This window comes from Lonchura striata, chromosome 3 (genome assembly GCF_046129695.1).
Source record: "Lonchura striata isolate bLonStr1 chromosome 3, bLonStr1.mat, whole genome shotgun sequence".
NCBI classification, from domain to species: Eukaryota; Metazoa; Chordata; class Aves; order Passeriformes; family Estrildidae; genus Lonchura; species Lonchura striata.
Window position 1 is genome coordinate 20,871,445 of NC_134605.1, and position 19,673 is coordinate 20,891,117.

Below are 19,673 nucleotides of genomic sequence, written 5' to 3' on the forward strand. Positions count from 1 at the left end.
CCAGCAACCCATACTTAGACAAAGCTCTTAAAATAGATGGGACACTGCTGTAGGGGATGACTGCTATACTTGTACTACCAACATTTTGAAAGACTTCCCTAAAAAGGGCCTGAAGACAGGTATAAATGAGCTTCCAAACAAGTTTAGCCTTAAGGAAAACTGAGCACAAAGTTGCCTTTCCCAAGCACAATCCAGCAACACACCAAGCCTTAAATTAATTACCTGAAATTCCTCTGCTTGTTACGTGGAGATTTGCTGGTAAGCATGAGATGATACCTGCTTGGCTTTTGGGTTTTTTCCTTCATTTCTCTTATTGGATGATATCCTTTTCTTGCTCCCTGGACCTGCCCATAAACCAAATAAGAGTCACTAAATACCTGTCTTTGTATTGGTTGCCAGCAATCCTGAATGTACAGCAACATCTTTGTACAAGTAGCTCACATGTAGAGTGAAGGGTCTGGTAACTCCGGTGAGCTTTGTGCTTGCTAGTAGGACAACCCTTCTGCCAGGTGGGCTGATGTAACAAACCTGCTCCCTCTCCAGGTGTAATCAGAGAGGAATTAAACCACCTGAAAGGCTGATTAGAAAACAGTGGCAGATGGGGTAAGATTTCCCAGGGGCGTGTGTCTGCATTATCATTTTCTTCTTTAAGATTTTTTCATTTTCTGCTGAAACTTGTCTCTGTCCCTCTGGTTTAATAAAGTCTGTTGCTGGATCTCATCCTGAGCCAGTTTTCTGGTCTAAACCTTTGAGACCTGGTGTCATAGAAAGTTAGTGATCCCATATGGTTGTGGGGTGAGTTTAATGCGTGTGGGAGGTTTTCTCTGCCTGGCCTCCTTCCCCAGGCACAGGAGGCCTGAGCTTCTCCTCCCTGGTGTGAAGCACAGGTAAGAAAGTGCTAAAGGAACACCGAAGTAACTCCTAATGAAATTCCTGAACTCTCTACACCACCACCTTTTTAAGAGACATTTTTTTTCCTTCGAGGCATTTGGTCACTTAGGAAAACCTGTGCCTTCTCTAGCTTTGCCAGGCCATGAGGGCAGGTTGCCCAAGCAGTTCTGGGTGTGAGACCCTCAGGGCTGAATTTCCCCCCTTTCTGTAGCCACACCAGACCAACACCTGCAGCTCTCATGTCCTGCCCTCCTCACACCTGCCCATCGTGAGGGGGCCCGAGGCCAAGGCAATCCTGAACAGAGTGGAGATCTCTCACCTGGACTGCAGCCATAGTTTCTCTTGAAGATGATGTTGGCTGTGGTGGGACATGTTTTGGGAGCTGCTCAGTGTGTTCCACTGAACAAGCTGCTGTACTATTCCTACAAAATGTATCTCAATTTCAAAGGGAAAAGGGAGGTTTTCTGGAAACGGCTGCTCAGCTGGCGTGCAGCAGGTGGTTGTGTGAAGCCTGCCCAGCTCCCAGCTGGGAGGACACCTGAACAGCAATCTGACTGCTGGTCCTGGAAAAGCCAATGCAGCCCCACAGCCTGTGCCTCTGTTCTGTCAGCTGCATCCCAAACTGTGCTATCATAGAAGTATTTTGCTGTTTATCATCCAGTAAATGCTTACTGGCTTGTAGTTGGACTCACTCATAAGAGTCCAGCCAGTGTGCCAACAGTTATTTTTAGCTGCCCAAATTCCATTTCCCTGTGTTATTTGCTGCAACCAGACTGACACATTCCCATTTTGATAGCCTTGCTGTTGGTCCCTGTGCTTGCTGATAAATGAGCTTATGCGTTTATTGTTTACCAAAAGGATGTTTTTGAAGATTACTGACCTGGATTTATAAATCTCTCAAGTGTATGCCAGCATGAAATTACTGTTCTTAAATGAAATTTACCCACTGAAAATACCACAGCCTTTGAAATAACTCTACCCCTTATGTCACCCTTTTTCTTCTTTAAAAAAACTCAGTTTTTTAAAGATTGTCTACCACAGTCAAATCCAACTGGTGGAGCAATGGAAATTTCATATGGAAACCTGTTTGTTCTGAACACAGAGGTCTAAAGCTTCCTCGTGAGGGGAAGCAGAGGGATAGAATCCAATCTCTTCTCTCTGCTGACCAGGGAAGTGATCCAAGGGAATGGCATGGATGTGTGTCAAAGGACATTTAAGTTGGATATCAGGAAAAGGTTTTTTGCCCAGAGGGTGGTTGGGCACTGGAACAGGCTCTCCAGGGCAGTGGTCACAGCAACAAGCCTGACAGTTCAAGAAGTTTTTGGATAACACTCTCAGGCACATAGAGTGACTCTTGCATTGTCCTGTGCAGGGCTGGGAGCTGGACTCAATGATCCTGATGAGTCCATTCCAACTCAGCTGATTCTGTGATTCTGTGAAATTAAGATATTTGTGTAGTAGTGTTTGGCTGAGAAAGAAAAAGCAAGGGGCAAGAATTTCTTTTACAGAAGTTAGAGCTGAAGTCTGTCAAAAACCTTCAGGTAGGAAGAAACCTACAAAGTAAGCAGGGAAAGGACTAAAGGACTGGTTGAGTTCTGGCCCTGTGTCTGACAAAACTGAGCTCATCTGTATATTTTCTGGAATTTCTAGTTCAAAGCTTAAACTGTGGGGGATGCTTCTGGTTTCATGAAGAGTACTGACCAACCAAATGTGTTGCAGTCCATCCAGATGAATCAGAGGCTGACAGGCAATCAGTTTTATCATACCCAAGCATTCATCAATTTATAAATTGAATAAAATGCAGTGTAGATTTCTCTTTATCCCCACTCCCATGAGAGCCAGAAACATTTTAACATTGAAATATTTACAGACTTTTAAAAATGGGGGCTTAAAATGAACCAAATAGCCTGCATTCCAAATAAAATTATACTGACAAGAGTGCCCAACCCAGCAAAATAATTCTAGGCACCTCTAAAGAGGTCTGTACTGAACTTAAAAGCAAATTTCTATAATCAAATGAAAATCAGATCCAGAACCCCAATTTAAAACTGTTTCATTGAACTATAAAGAAGTCACACGGGAGGAATTAACAAACACAGTTGCCACTTACTGCCTATGTGAGCTTTATTTCCCTTATTCTAAGTCACATTTGGGGACATTGTTTAGTTTCTTCACTTTTTTCATCATCTTGTGAAGGCTTTTTAGCTGCTTGACCACAGTGATAATTGATGATGGAGGCCACTACTTATTGTGGCCAGATAATGATGAATGATGCAGGTAGTGAGAGGCCATTAGGATTTTGGTAAAAGGGAGTGCACAGTATAAATGTAAATTTAAAAAAAAAAAGGAACAAAGACATTGTAGAATTTAAAATAATTAAATGTGAGTTGTTTTTGGTTTTGGTTTGGGGTTTTCTTTGTAGTAGTAGTAGTAGAACAAAAATCACTATTGTTATAGCTCCTTCAATTGTGCATAAAGCATTTTCCTAAATGGAATATTCAGTATTTATTTAAGTACTCTCACAAGAACTAATCTCAGTATAAAGCAGTTTAGAACTTTCAAAGTGTTTTATACCAATGGAAGATAGGGACTGTTTTTTCTCCATATATTCTTGAGCTTAAATTATCTAAAATACTTCAGTCTATACGTAATTAAGCAGATGAATAAATCTTACTGAAGTCTAAAAGCTGCTGATGTGTTTAAGATGATACAAAATTAAATTTTGTTTGGGGCTTAGATCCAAAAGCTTAACTCTATCCCCATTCAGCAGTACATTTAGGCAAGTTTAGACACTTGCTTAAATCAATAGGATTAGATGTTTGCTTGAAGTTGCCCATGAATTTAAATGCCATACTAAGTAGGAAAGCACTTATGTAATGGATTAGCTCCGGTTGAAATTTTGTAATTATTATCTAGAAATGTTTTAAAGGACCTGAAATACACTAATTTTCCCATTAATTTTTAAAGCATCTTCTAGACAAGAGAAAATGTTTTCACTTTTAACAAATGTTTTAACTTTTCATCCCATTGCCTTACCCTCCCTTCCATCTTACTTCCACTACAGAAATCAAAAAATGGCAAAAAGGAGAATTCTTTTTTCATACAGATGGGGAAGAGAACATAAACTTTTAAATTTTTTGATTAAAAAAATACTAGAAAATTTCACATTAAGCAAGTATGTGTAAAACCAATTCATTGATGTCATTAATACTGTCTAACTGGGCCAGTTGAACACAAGACTTGAAGATTTTCACTGAAGTGTATAAAGAGCCCTGAGGTTACTTTTTCCTGGCATGAATGTAATTTCATACCAATTTACCAATTTTTTTCACAGCCTCATGATGAGCAGGTACTCACAATCTAAGAGCAAGACAAGAAACAAGCCAGCATTTGTATTAAGAAACATTTTTATTAACAAAACAGTAAATTCCACTTGCTTAGCATTTCCAATAATGAATAAATTGGCCTTGCAACAAATAAAAAAATTGTAAATATCTATCACAGAAAGCACTATAAGGTTAGGGGCATTGGGCCTCTCTTTGATGTCTTAGGGTTGAAAGTTTCACACGTTATTTAGTGTTTTGTTAAAAAAGGCAACACAATACAGTCATAGAAATGAAGCCATCTCAATCAAACAAATTAGGTTATTATAGAGAAAGGATCCAATTTTATGTTAGGTAGTTGGTTTATGTCTGTTTGTTTGTTGCTGCTGCTTTTAAATCAAAAAGAATTTTAAATCCACTTGCTGGCATTTCTGATACATCCATCTTTTTTTTTTTTTTGTTAAATTATGAAATTAAAGAGGAAAAAGGAGAACCTTCAGAAACAGTGTTAAAATTGTAGTTTTTTATTTTAATAGTAGCAGATCTCTCTTTTTTTTTTTTTTTTTTTTTTGATGTATGGATTTAGTTAAAGACTGATCTACCAAACTGCCTGGAAGTTGGCCTGACAACGCTATTTCATTAATGCAATCAATACCAAGCAGAAAAGACCATTTCATCTCATCCAAATCATATTCTGTCATGTCCAGTCTCCTGTCAACAGATTATTCTTGTTCTTCTAGGTATCTTCAAGCACTGAAATCTGAACACCACCTGGCTTTCAACTTCTTTCCCCCCTCCAGCTGAAGTCTCTTGCTTCCAGCAATGACCTCTTTGCCCCTGCCATTCCCTGAGTACAGCTGTCTTGTAAAGGTGGGAGAAATGATGAGTGCCACAGGTGAACAACAGTCTAAGAAATTAACATCAGATGGATTTTGTGGTTTTTTGTGATTTTTTTTCTTCATTTTTTTGCATAAATGCTAATGAAAATAAAAAGTCATTTCACAAATGCAACATGGCACACCTTGATGTGGTTGGCAAACTTCAAGAGAGGTGTTGTCATGTCAGCTACATGTATTTTTAAAGTGCTCTGACTCCCAGATAGATAGCTGTACCAGTTCCCAACTTTTTTTCATCAGTGAGTAACACACAACAAAATGTTTTGTGTCTGCTGTTTAAAGCTAATTTTAAATTTCTCCTTCCTGTTGGTAAAGTGTTAATATTTATATCCCTCCCAGGAGGCCTTCTGATGATTTGGTTGATTTCTATTGAACTACCCTCTTTCTGTCTAATGTATTTCCTTTGAACTTCTGTGTAAATAAAATGTTATGTTATGATTTATTGCTGTGAAACTAATGAAATATTACTAGAAAAAACTTCCAAACTTAACGTGTAAATTACAGCATTACATTTTATGTGTTTAACTAAAATGCATTAATGTTTTATATATGCAAGATAAGCTGTGTCACTTTAAAACATAATGAACTTATATCTGTCTGGTTATGATGTCTTGCAATACTACACAATCAACATAGCTAAAAATACTTTTTCATATGTCAAAATGCCCACCATTGAAAAATACTATCGTGCACCTCAAGAGTATTTCCTTTTTGGAGAAAGGGATAAATTCTGCAATAGAATCAGCCTGGATAACTACAATGGGTATTTTTAGATCTTTTATCACCCAGTGCTCTAGTAGCTGTTCTTCATACGAATGCCAGATAAACACTATATGATACTTCCTAAGATTCTCAAGAAAATCATCATTCTCGTAATTTCTAAGAACAAGGCAAACCATGCTCTCCAATAGTGAAGCTCTGACTGGAAGCCAAAGGCCAGTTTAGGTCACTAAATATTTAGCTAATTAATGAATGTATATTTCTAGGAAAATTGGCCATTCTGATCAACTTCATTGATGCATATCAGGAGCAAGAGATGGGGATAGGAGGGAGAAGACAAATTACAGTAGAGATATATTTTTGCTTTCTAGTCCACTTCTTTCATACAAACTACTGAAACTTAATTGCAACATAATAGAGCTGTACAGGTAAGAAAAAAATTAGCTGACTCTTATATACATTCATACACATCCCCCTTTGTATAACCACTACACTGTAAATTAAAAATCAAAAAAAAAAAAAGGGGAAAAAATCTGGGACAATTTATAATGGCTGCAAAAAAACTGAAGAATGTCTGTTGCTCCAGATGTCATAAAACTCTCTATACCTAGCAACACTTATAACATTAAGTTTACCAAAAATGGCTGAAGAGCAGATATAGTTTGCATTTTCTATACAACAGGCTATAAAACATCACTTATCACAGTCCAGAAAGCACATATAGATGTGTTTTTATATAAACATATGTAATAACATATTAAGCGTGCATGAAAATTTCCCAATGATTGCATCTATGCCCTCTTATTTTTCTTTTTTTCTTTTTTTGTTTTTTTATATTTTTGTGGAAATGTGCCTTATATTCCAGATTTTTGTTTTTGTTTTTGAAAATAAGGCCTCCATACTATTTTCCTCACAACCAGAAAGGGGCTTTTTGAAAGTATTTCTACATAAGTCTTCAGAAAAGCCAGCACTTTGTTTCAAAATGCAAGTTTCCAATCACTGCTTCACTGCACCAGACGGCAAACTCTTTATGTTTGCTTGTTGAGTCACCATATATAATGACAGTCTTCTCTGACAATAAGACTAACTTACTTCTCAAGAAAGCGCTAGCACTTTGGCTAAATCCAGAATCATAGGTAGCTTCTCTTTTCTTTTTTTTTTCCTGTTTTATTTTTTTAAATTGGATTTTTTTTCATATTGTGCCTCGATGTTGTAGTAATACTCCTTGCTTTATGAGTGCGTGGTGTCATCATTGTCTTTCAGAAACGTTCCAGCAACATAAAGACAGGCAGAGTAAATGAAAACACTGTGGATGTTAGGGAATTTATCAGCTCCTGTTTCTGAAAAACAAGAGCATGTAATGCTTGTTTTTAAAAACAGTCTTTCCTTTCTGATTGCATTCCCTGTCTTTTCTGTTTGTTTTTGAATGTGCTTCATAAAAAGTAAAGTAAATAAGTTTGTATTATGTCTCAGATAAAATGAAGACTATTTCTATACAAGCGTTCTTTTAGATGTTGAGATCAGACATAGTACTCCTTATCCTTATTTTTCTTGTTTTTGTTGGAACTTTTAGCGCTGTTGGGCTGTTTCTCCTTGATCACAGCCCCGTTGGATTGTGCTGAGTTACTGATGTAGTTTCGACTCTCATCCACGTGGTAGGACCCTTCGTCTCGATTCCTGTACTTGTACATGGCATACAGGAGGATGAGGATGCACAGCGCCGCCGCCGCCACAATCCCAACCACCATGCCCGTCGTGCTGCTGGATTCACGGATCACCTCGGACGAGCCGGGGTACTCCCTTCCTCCTCCTGCCCTGGTGGGGTTTGCTGTGGGTAGACAATGAAAGAAAGGAGAGGTTATCCTTGAGTTTGCACATGGAGCAGTCAGTCATGTCTGCTGCTACGGTCACATGCCCTTCTAGCCGCACCCACTGGGCCAGGACAGCCTAGCGATGTACTGCTGATGCGTCAGGTGTTAGCTTTTATATTTTTCAGATTCTCTTCTGCTTTAGTGTGTAAGTCTAGGCTTCATAATAGGGAATGGTAAGCTCTCTTCACACAGTAGGGAGACAAAACAATTCCTTCTCTAGCTGGGGACCAAGGACAGCCGATCCAGATCTCAGACCCAAAAGCATAAACAAGGGTGGACCGAAGAGAGAAAACAAGAAGGATGGGACTTCATGGGCTAAAGCTGTAATTGGACAATTAGCTCCAATATGCTAATGGAACAAAACTTATAAAAGTGTGGGACCCCATGACTGGCGGTCCTTTTTTTTTTTTTTTTTGGTTATTTTGGGTTGCGCTGCCCAAGGGGGTTCTATTGAGACCTCTTAATAAATCCCTACTTTATTCTTTAGCTGCATCTAGCCTCTGTTCTAGGTCAGCCTTCACAAGGCATCGGTACCCTCCCCTCTACCAGTCTAAAACCAGTTAGGGTTGCAGCCCATCCCTTTTTCAGGCTTTTAAACAAGGAAAAGGACAACAAAGAGCATCTCTTTCTAGCCTTCAAAGGTATATTTTGTCCCAGTGTGTTGTTAAGCAAATAATGTGAAATAACTTGTGTGCCACAATTTAAATGCAGGGACATGAATATTTCAGAGGAAAAAATTTTCCTCTTTCTCTCTCTCTTACTCTCCATCTGTAAGGAACAAAAAGTGACACCATACTCTTTATTGAGAAGGCAGTGATGATAAGGCAGAATGGAGGGGAAAAAAAAGAAAATGGCTGATAGAGGCCAATAAATTCCCTACAAATAAGGTATCCTCAGCTCTCCTGTACACTTCCCTCAGGAGAAGCTTCTCAGTTTCTCCTTTCCTTCTAATAGTTTCTTTACTTTTTAAAAATTAATTATATTTACTCTTAGTACTTTTAGAGAACTATCCAACCCTAACTCCCATTTTCTACTTCAGAGTCCTCCTTGAATATGGCTACACCTTAGAGCATTTTTTCACTCAACTTCTCCCATTCCCTCTTTTCATCATTGATGCCATTATCAGATGTTCCTTCAAGGATAGCTTTATGCCCCAAGAAAACCTCTCAAATTGCACACAACAAGGACTCAGCCCCCTCAGAACCCACCTCTGAGGCCAGATTCTTGTCTTTTCAGCTGTAAATTAATAGAACTGACCTGTGTCTTCGTACTGGAAAATCTTGTTATGAACTATTTCATTTTCTGGCATATTTTGTCCTCTTGCACAGCCATGAGGAATAAAACCCTAATTCCAGGAGGAATTTATAGTTTAAACCTTCTCGGTGCACACAGTGATTTTGTGTTTTCTAAGCTCTCCTTTCTTTGTTGAATTTTGCAGCAGGAGGGGAGGCAGATATTTGGATAGAATCAATTAAATTAAAGTGGTGATAGCTGAGATGGATCCTCTCTAACCTTACAAGTGTCATTGACAAAAATGAAGTTATCTGTATATATGCAGTATTCCTTTGATTACACCAGCATTTCCAAACTTCTGGGAGGCTGTGTGTCCTCAGCACTGCCAGCCTTGGCCGAGCTCAGGAGAGCCAGGCTGGCTTAGAGAAACTGCATTTATGGACCATTATGCATGGCTAAAAATTCAATCAGTAAAATACAGATGCTAACTAAAAGTATTAAATGCTAGTTTTGCAATATATTCATGATGCTAACTTTATCAGAGCATGCCTACAGGTAGCATTATACTGAGGTGTGTAGAAAAGTGTCTTGCTCAAAAGTCCACAAAAGTACACTGTGCTCTATAGTCACTTTTTTAAGCACTGTAAAGGCATAATAGGACAATGATGATTTTAAAAATGCTACATTAAAGTCAAAATATCAACGCTGGCCAAAAACTTGCAACAAGTTTGGACAACTAGTATTGAAAGCAGCCACCAGCTACAGACATCTACAATTGGCCTATGAATAACAAAACGTAGTGAAAAAGTCACAACTCCGCAAAAGAGTAAGTTCCTTCTCCTCTCTGGTATTACTCATAATTTACTTATTGGTGATTTGTGTTCTTACTGCTGAAACACCTCCTCCTGGCAGTTATTCCAAACAGGTTTAAAGAAGCTGACATTTTGTTCAGCTGAAAGAACAGAGGCAAAATGGTAAAATTAAAAAAAAACCAACCCATATCAAATAGTTTTTTAACTTTTCGTATCCTTTTGAAAGTTCTTACTTGTTATGAGTTGGTGCAATTGGTATTTTCTATGGTGACACAAGAGATCTTGAAGGTTTTAAGATGTTTTTGTCACTTCAGGGCAGATGCCACCCTACTAAGAAAGGTGCCCTGTTCCAAAGTATTCAGTGACTGGTTTAGATCCTGTTAGTTCATTGTAGCTATTGTAGTAAATGGAAATTCTATTACACCTAGGGTGTCATTTACTGTTTTATGAGAGACAATGCATTGTGTGCAGAACAAAGACTGAGTATTTCCATAGTGAGTGAAAATGAGACGGTCTTATCTTACTGTATGTGATTTCAGGAAATTAATTTCTGTCTGAAAAATAACAGAAGCCCCTGAATACACTGTCAATACCTGATGGAGTAGCAGCTGCTCTTTCTCTTTAAGATACCTACCTTTGGGCCATATATTGTCAACTAACTTTGCAATTAATGTCTACTAAATGACAGTTAACAGTTTGCTCAGAGAAAAGGAACATCTAAGGTATATTTTTCAATGTTACCTAAATTCCTGCCTCTCACCTGATGGCTTCCTTTTATTTTAAGAATGTTTTCACAATGATCTCATTTAACCCATCTGTCTGAGAAATATTCAACGACTACATTGATGTTATTCAAACTTATAACATTTCAAAGCATCTGTTGCATTTTTTTGGACTTCTGGAAAAGGAGCAATTCAGCAAGGAAAAGGACTTGCTATTTTTGTTCCATTTACATTAAAATGTACTTTTAACCTAGCAGGGCCTCTCCAGACAAACTAAGGAGGAGGAAATAGAAAAGTTTTACAAAGTATATAGGTTTGCCTGTGAGCATGTTAGATAGGAAGGGCTAATGGAGTACACACCAAAGCAAGAGTCCTATTCTGAGACATAGGGAGGAAAGAGCCACTGGAAAAAAGCCAGCCTTAATTTCATCTGAAATCTATATAAATAAATAAATCCACATCCATAACATTGCTGAAACAGCTGCAATTCTATTTAAACAGTACCTTTGTTTGACTAGGACTGGAGTCTATTCCAAGGGGAATTCACCTATATTTTTTCCCCTGCAAGACAGGAACTATTGCAAGGGATGGCAGATGATCTCAGTGGAGAACAAATTAAGATTATAAATTTACAGAAGTCATGCTTTTTCTTCCCACCTCTTTGGGAAACACTGGATGAAGTTTTCTTCCCAGCACCTTGGTATCTGGACCAGGCAGAGCCACTGGCTCCTGGCACAGCAGTAGAGGTGTGTCTGCAGGTAACCTTGTCTGCTACTCAGCTGCAGCCACTCTTAGTGTCTGCAGCATGAAAAAGATATTAACTTCATCCTAGATATCTTATTATAAATGTGAACTGAAATACCTCATTGGAGTATGTTAAGATTAAATGACATAAAATATTACTCTGATTTTTAAGAGTAAACAGTTGTCTCAAAAATATACCCAAAACCCAAACCCTGAAACTATCTATTTATTAAAACAATAAATTGAGGTTGGTTTGATTAGGAACAAGACAAAATCATAAAGGCACTAAATATGCTCAAACCTTGCCATAACAGTGAGAGGAAATGATTGTCATCTTCTGGTGCAAGCATTCCTTCTTAAAACAACTTCTCTGATGCACAGCTCTTCTTCTCAACAGCATAGAACCAGTGTTTTTGTACTGCCTTAAAGACCAGCTAAGAAGAAACTGGGTTCTAAAAGCCTCTTCTACCACTTATGGAAAGCTTTGCATGAAATAATAGCAATTGAGCTCAGTTTTACATTGTGTAATAATGGATTAGAAAGTTATTATTCTTGACTGTAGTTCTAAGTGGTTTAAGATTTAGAGGGGGAAAAAATTTAACTATTTTCAATACCCAGTTTTCATTAATACTGCAAAAAGAAAATTGGAATTGCAGGTTCCCATGGTGTTTGTGAATTGAAATTAGCAGATTGAAAAACAAAACAAAACAGAAAAAGACAAAAGGATGCCAAACCTGTTTTCTTTACATTTATGCCTTCCCACAAACTGTGAATAGGAAATTACTCACAAGACAGAAATGTTTAACTACTGCATTTGCAATGAGGCATGAAGGCAATTATTTACAGGACACATATTAATTTTCACTCTGTGTGCTATCATTGTAGACCTGTTTGTGGTCGATTTTCTGCAGCATTGTTGGAGTCTGGTGAACTGGTTTCTGAGCTTGCTGCAATTTCAGCACCTCTTTACAGCGAATACCTCTGAAAAACAAACCCCAGTACTTCCTCTGCAGAATTGGGAGAGATGCAGCCCAGCTTCAAAACCAGCGTGAAAAACTGCTGTAGACTTGTGTTTAAAGGAAAATTTTTAAGGTATCTGTTCTACTCTTAGGTGTGCAAACCCAGGATATAATGCGTTAAGATACCTCTAAAGTGACATCAACTAACTTAGCTTGTTATAAAAATAGTCTAACAGTAGAACAGCATCCACAGCTAAAATGGTTGCTTTGCTAAGAAGCTAAACATTCTCTCTGCACTGAGCAGAGCTTATTTCCAAGTGTAATGATTTGTCATATATCGACTTAGAATCATTTACAAATCCTACCAACTCCTTAGGTCTGCAGGTTTTGCAAGTAACTTCTTTTTCCCCTGTGGCTGAGAGGTGGAAGGTTGTTTTCTCAACCTTTTAAAATGTCATCACAAGTCTAAAGGGAGGTAGGGTAGTTTGTTGTACAGTGCCAATTGAGGAGCATACCAAATCAATGGGGTTTAGAAGTTATCATGTTTTGCAGTGCTGAGGGGAATATTTCACAGTTTTATAAGAAGATTTTGTGAAAATATTTTCCACAAAACTAGATTTCATTTTAGCCAAAATAGAGAATGTAAACTAATATATCACCTAATGTTTTTAGCAGCCTTCATCCCTGTGATCTCACCCTTTTTGTTGGCATATTTTAACATACCAATTTCATTGCTTCTCTTTTAGTATCCCTTCTCTCCAAACAAGGGTTCATTTTCCTTTTACCAGTTCAGGTGTCCTACCTCTCCTTACTTCTATATTTGTCATTCAGCTTTGTATATTTCCTTATTTATTTTGTACATTATTTAACTTATAACTTATATATATATATAACTTATATATATATATATATATATAAAAGATAAATAATGCATTTTATATATAACTTATATAACTTATATAAGTTATTTTCCTGGTTTTGTATGTATTCTGAGAACTCTTTGGTGATTTAGTTCTTTGTTCAGAAGTTTTGACTGACTAGCAGAATCAGTAGTTAGTCTATATTTTAAATTGAAATATCCCTAAATTGCAGGGGCAGGGGAGGGCGTAGGGGATTGCTTTTGCAAATAAGATAAAAGCAAGACAAACCAGAAATATTACACTACTGACAGCATGTTTTGAAGCTAGAGCTAAGCTGCTGCAACTGTGGGCCACCAGTTCAGACAGCTAAACTGGGATCATTTGCTCACTGAGTTGTGTGCTGCTCCTGCTCCCTGAAGACTCAGTGTTAAAGCAAGGAAAGAGCAGGGGCACTGGAAACATAAATTTTTGGTGGCAGCTAACAGTAAGATTGGCTGCATTGAACCAAAACTGTGACATTTGGGCTCCACTGACTTCAGGAAAAGTTTTGCTATGAGCTTTGCCAGATCAAGGTTTCATTGCTTGCTATTTTTAACGTAGTCATCTCATTTTAAAAAAAAGGCAAGAAATCCCAAACCTCCTTATCTAGGAACCAGTTTTCAGCAGAATACCAAAATGTAGTTGTAAAGCATGAGGAATCTGCTGGCTTGGCCTGCAGAGCGTGGAATGATTCTTGCTCATGAAATGAGCTAGAGGTGCAGACACCCACATTCATCTCACAACTGTGGGTGATTCCCTGATTTTCCTCCTTCACTAAGCAACTACTACATGAAGAGATAAATGTCTATGCCACAAACATTATATATATATATATATATGGCTTGAATGTTGAAGCAGAAAGCACAGCATTCAATTTGTTCCAAGCACTGTCATCAAGTCAGACCCATTACTGACAAAGTTGATAATATGCCTGGGAGAAGAAGGGACCAGGCTTTCAAGACATCCAGAATACACTTGCACACACACTGGGGGTGCAGCTGCTATAAATACTGAACTACTGCTACCCAAAGGCTCAAATTCAACAGCTACACTTGTTCAGCCTGAATCCTATTACTGCCTAAACCATATATGCTTCTCTTGGAGTGGGAAGAGAAAAACAAGTGGAATTCAGGATGGATATAAATTATATTTGATGTAATGAATGTTCTTTTTCTCCTGATAAAATTATTAAAATTAATAAGACTGCCTTGTTTTTCTTTGCTTTTCTCATCATAGTCTATAAAACAATGTCTATGATGTTGGTACACAAAAAGTTTGAGATATCTATAAAGCTTAGTTTAATTTTAGAATATAATTCTTATGTTCTCACTTCTTTCATTTGGCCCTTTTACTAAACTTTTTAAAGGGTACATATGATGTATTCTAGATCTGAAGCTACTGTTTAAGCCAGTTCACATTTAAACCATTGAAGTCCCAGATCTAAACCATAGCCCTTAACCTCAGGAGAGGGCTGGTTTTGAAACCTATATAGAATAGCATGTCAACACAGCAGAAGAAAGTTTCATTCAGTTCTTTATATAGTCAGAAGGAGATAGCCTAAGGTTAGACTATTTCAGGTACCTGCACCCTCATTATAGGTTACTTTTGCCTTGAATTTTTCCTGCTTCCATTTACGAGCAACATCCTTGGAGAATACCTAGTTCTCAAACTTGTCAGCATTCTCCTACCACTTTGCAGGCTGTCAAATTACATGACTCACACACTACAATACCCCAGTGCTTCTGCACAGGTTTAAATTAGCTGTGAGCAAGGGGTTGAAAATTAGTAGCAGCATTCTTAGTACTTGGTGTGCAAGAGCTAATGGGTGTCACACTCTACTGGCTGCTAGAAAAGACCAGCAAGAAGTTTACAGTTTGTTCTTGTTTCCCTTGTCTGGCAGAGGGGTCAGCAAACCAATTCACTGCCAGCAGTCTGGTATGATAGTTACTGGTTTGAGAACCTTCTGCTGACAGGCACCAACTGCTCTAGAACACCATATTGATTTAACTTATCAGGTATTGGAAATTTCCTATAGAATTTGAAACACGTGGTTTAACATCTTATTGATCAAGTTTGGTCTGAGAAAGCCTTGGCATAGAAACTGAGCAATACAATGCTAAATTTTGTATTTTGGCTATAAACCTTTTACCTTTGCAAGATATGGTCTTTATTCTACCTTTTTCATGAAAACAAGGATGAAAAATAGTACTGTGGAAAAGCGAGTTTCCTTCACAAAAATAAGAAATTCAATGCATATGCATTACAATGCTATAGGAAACAGTTTCAGTATAGTGTCCACAGTCTGCAAGAAAATATATGCACTACATGTAGCAAATCAAACCAAAATGAAATGTAGCTCAAGGAAAACAATGAGGTTGCATCAATCAAGGCACCAGTAACACACAGACTAATTTCAAACAAACTAGAACTCATTTATTTATTCAACAGTCTATGTGCACTCTTGATCCTAAGTTTAAACTTGATTTAATGGACAAATATTTAGGATTATACACTTTAATTTAGGATTTTTTAGGCAGATTGACATGAAAATTAATGGAACTTGTTCCAGACTCAATCATCATTCTACTTCATCCTTGTGTCCTTGTGTAAGTAAATCCTCTGTCTTTCCAAAATTCCTTATTGAATTAGAAAAAAAATCTCAGCCAAGTCAGTAAATTACTTGCCTGTTTCTGAAAACCTCAATTTTACAATTACTATCTTACTTATTTTCCACATTTTTCATCCCGTGTGAAGTTCACCTGCGGAAAATGTTTTTGAACGTCCATATTATCTATGTTTGGCTTTATTTCATTTTTTTTCAGTAAATATAATGTGTTTTGCAGGCTCCTTTTCAATTCAGTGAATCTTTGGTTCCAGATTAAAAAGCTCTACACTGTTTTTGGAAATGGTGGAACTTTCTCATAGTGGAGGCTGCCAAAGAACACACATCTTTATTCCTGTGGCTAACAACAAAAAATAACAAAAGATTTAGAATTGTCTAGAACCTATTTTCCTTTACTAATGATACATGGATGGCCACTGGAGCTTAATGTGTTTTATTACTGAAAATCTTGAATACTAGTCTTGAAAACCATGTCTGCTTCATTGAAGAGAGCATGGACATAGATCGAATTTCATTTTTTTTCCTTTCTGACAAAAAAACTGCACTCACAAACAATTAATTTTTAAGGTCTATCCAATACCTTATCTGTAAGACAGGTTCTTTTCTTGAGAATATAAAAAAGAATAGGTCAGGCAACTGCTCATATACAAGCAAATTTTTATAGGGTAAATCAAGAAAATCCCCAATTAACTGAATTAAAGGATGTGATATTCACAGACATTTCATGGAAATATCTAGGGAATTTCCTAGCACTTAAAAATCTAAGGAGTTCCACTGAAGTCAGTGGATTTGTGAATGAGTGATGTGGAGGGCCTGGTTTGCTTCTCTATGGACAAATCTCAGTCCTGGTACTGCAGCAGCATCTTGTGCTGGAGCTTTGTCTGTAAATACCTTCAGCACTGACTCACTAGCTGTCTTCTACCTCTTTACAAGAAAGAAAAATAACAGACTTCTCTTTCTTTTGACATTCCTTCTGGCACATTAAGTAATGTACCCATTTTTCTTGAATTATTGTTCATGAAGAGTATATTTCTTGAAACTACTCGAAATGTTGCCACTTGGTTTTGTCTGTTCTGCCAGATGTCTAACTCCAAAGCACCAAACGTGTAACAGCAGGACTAAAAATTGCCACATAGTCAAATTTTTGCACAAGAGTTGCCTTTTTGTGTTATCTGTGTATGTCTGAAGCATGAAATCGAGATTTGTGCTTCCACACAAATAATAACCCCAGTGTTTACACTGTGAATGCTTGCTAGCTGGGATTAAACCACAGCAGCCATTCTTATTTAACTGTTCTGTGTTTTATAGACGTGAGAAGACCCAGCTTTAGCGGGGACATGCATGGAATGTGAATGCACCCTCAAAGTTCACACCCAAGGAAAACCATTTATCATTTATGCACCAGCGGAGAGGCTCCTGCACAAGTTAACGGAGAGCCTTGTGTGATTTACAGCAGTCTGATGCCAATATTTCTTACCACAGAGCACACTAAGCTGCTGGTATTGCACTTCCAGGAGACCACTGTGTGCATGAAAAAAAGCCAGCTCCCCTGTATCCATCTATATTCTTCTGTCTGACACTAGACATGTATGAAAATCCCAGGGACTGGCTAGGAACCTCCAATTCTACTCAGTATTCCCAAATTTCAATGGCATAGCTGGTCAAGAGTAGAGGTCAGCATTGACACAATGGATCAATCATGATTTTTAACCTCACTTCTTTAGATAATTTGGGAAAAAAAATATTTTCAATCAAATTCAAATTAGAAAGGCCATATTTGTAATTCACTGTGAGAAGCACTAGGACCTGAGCCTGTTGAAAAAGAAGTAGTTCAGTTAACAATAAAATAATTTGTAAAAATGCAGCATTTACTTTCTGTTCCTCTGGAGAAGGCTTTATGATTTATTAAAGAAAAAATTAAATAAGCTTGAAAAGTATTTTATCTTCAGTTCAAGGAAGATTAATCTATATATTAATCCCCTCAGTTCTTTTATGCATAGTCATGGTAATTGCTAACACTTGGAAAATTTGGAAATAAAGCATAGTTTTCACCCTGTAGTAGATTATACAGAGATGACTATGTGTATCACAGCTAAACACTTTAAAAGTCTAATTCAAGACAACCCAGTGATCTTTCTGGCACTGGAAATGCATATAGAACTACAGGATAATTGGACTGAGGCACAAATATTCCCTTTATGTCTCAAGCCATAATGAACACAGTAACCCTATGAACTAACTTTAATTTTATTTTGCTTTGTTTCAGCTTCTTGCACAATGAATTCCATGAAGAGCATTAAACAGGGCACTTGCAGTGATGTATAAATTATAGGAGTCGCTTCACCTCCTACTGCAATGTTATCTTGCTGCCAGATGCACCAGGAATACAGTGCAGTACTTCGTGACAGGAAAAGAAAGCAAAACTTCTAGTAATGACCATAAAACACTCACAATCCATATTTCACAGCTCTGCCTGTTAGAAAAACAGATATCAATGCTGGGACCAAACCTAAACTATCACAAGGTGACTGAGCATGTAGGGTTCTGAGCCACTTCATCTGTTGTCACAGAGAAGAGGACATGCATGTGTAGGAAGAAGTTTGCATGTAAAGCTCCACACTGTTCTGCTCACAGGACTAAGCCTAACCCAAAGCAGTGACTGCTCTCTAAGAGTCATCTTCAGAAGTGTCTTGTTCACTCTCTAGGCTAAACTGGTGCTTTGGAGATTTCTGGTTGTCACCAGTTTTCTGCAATGAAATTAGTCTGGCCAACATGCAGAAAGAATTAAAAACATGCTCAAAGATCAGTCCAGAAGCATCTATCCAATTAACCATTCTTACTTAATAATATAGGAAAATAAATTATTTCATTTATCTCTCTGAACTAAGAATTGGGGCTAGGAAAGCTAACCAGTGCTACCATTCAGATTATTCTTTTTACCCACAGAATGGTAAAGGACAAGATCTGCCACCAATCAAACATTGCCCTGGGAAGTGGAAGCCAAAAACTGCCAAATCAAGAGGTGAAGGAGTATTTTCTTTAGTTGGAACATGTGGAGTTCCACTGGTTGAAAGACACTTGTTTGAACCTGAAAAAAAACCCCTCTTTCTCTTTGAAGGTTACCTTCTGCTAAAATTTCCAAGACAGTGAATATACTGGCTTTAAGATCACCAAAACCTCTACTTATCCCATTTCAGCTGGGGCTGTCAGGAGAAGTTTTAACATAATTCTGATCTTAAACCTCTGTTGAGTCACAAATTTGAGAAAGATTTAAAATTCATTTGCAGAAAAAGAACTGTTTGTGTGTTTGTCTAAAACTGTAAGACTCTTTTCGTGGTTGAGAGTTCCCTGCCATTAAACTCAGTCATTTCACTTCGTTTGACCCAGCTCAGACCTCTCTGCCTTTTGGAACATTTCAATAGCTACAGAAGTGGTTAGATAATAGCTAACAAATAAAATACCAGCCCAGAGTAACTGGAACAAATAAGCTGTGTAGCACAAATGCTCACTGAAACTCAGCAGAAATCAGAGCTCTCTACAGAGATCAGCAATGGCTGGAACAGCAGTCCTGATGTGAAGAATGGCAATTTGTCCACCTGCAGTTTTATAACTCCTCATGTAAAATCAGTAAATTGTCCCAGGTTCTATTTTTTTTTGGACAGGTTACCACTAATTTTTTTTTTAACTTGACTACAAAATGAAAAGGTTTTGTTGTTTTCTCCATAACATGAAGTTGAGTACATATGAACTATTTAAAAAAATTATTATTATTATCATCATCCTCAATCTTCATGTTGTTATTGGTATTTAGGGGAAGGTGGAGATACCATGAAAGCAATACTTGTTGCCTTACTACACAAAACATAATGCAAAAAAAAAAATATTGACTAAGTTTTGCATGCTAATAAATTTGTTATGACTTCATCCAATTATGGCATATTTAGCAGTTTGTATACCACAATGAAATCTGCAATTCTAAT

At 37.5% G+C, this 19,673-nt stretch overlaps 1 protein-coding gene across 40 annotated transcripts in view; it reads right to left on the reverse strand.

The window, feature by feature from the left end:
• Positions 1–4,280: 4,280 nt before the first annotated feature.
• The window catches only part of NRXN1 (neurexin 1), a 669,257-nt gene continuing 653,864 nt past the window's right edge, over positions 4,281–19,673 (reverse strand). For all 40 annotated transcript variants that reach the window (XM_077781934.1, XM_021540205.3, XM_021540201.3 and 37 more), the window contains one exon: positions 4,281–7,658. In XM_077781934.1, coding sequence (XP_077638060.1) covers positions 7,351–7,658 — 308 coding nt within the window. In that variant the 3' untranslated portion in view covers positions 4,281–7,350. The remainder of the gene's footprint in view (positions 7,659–19,673) is intronic.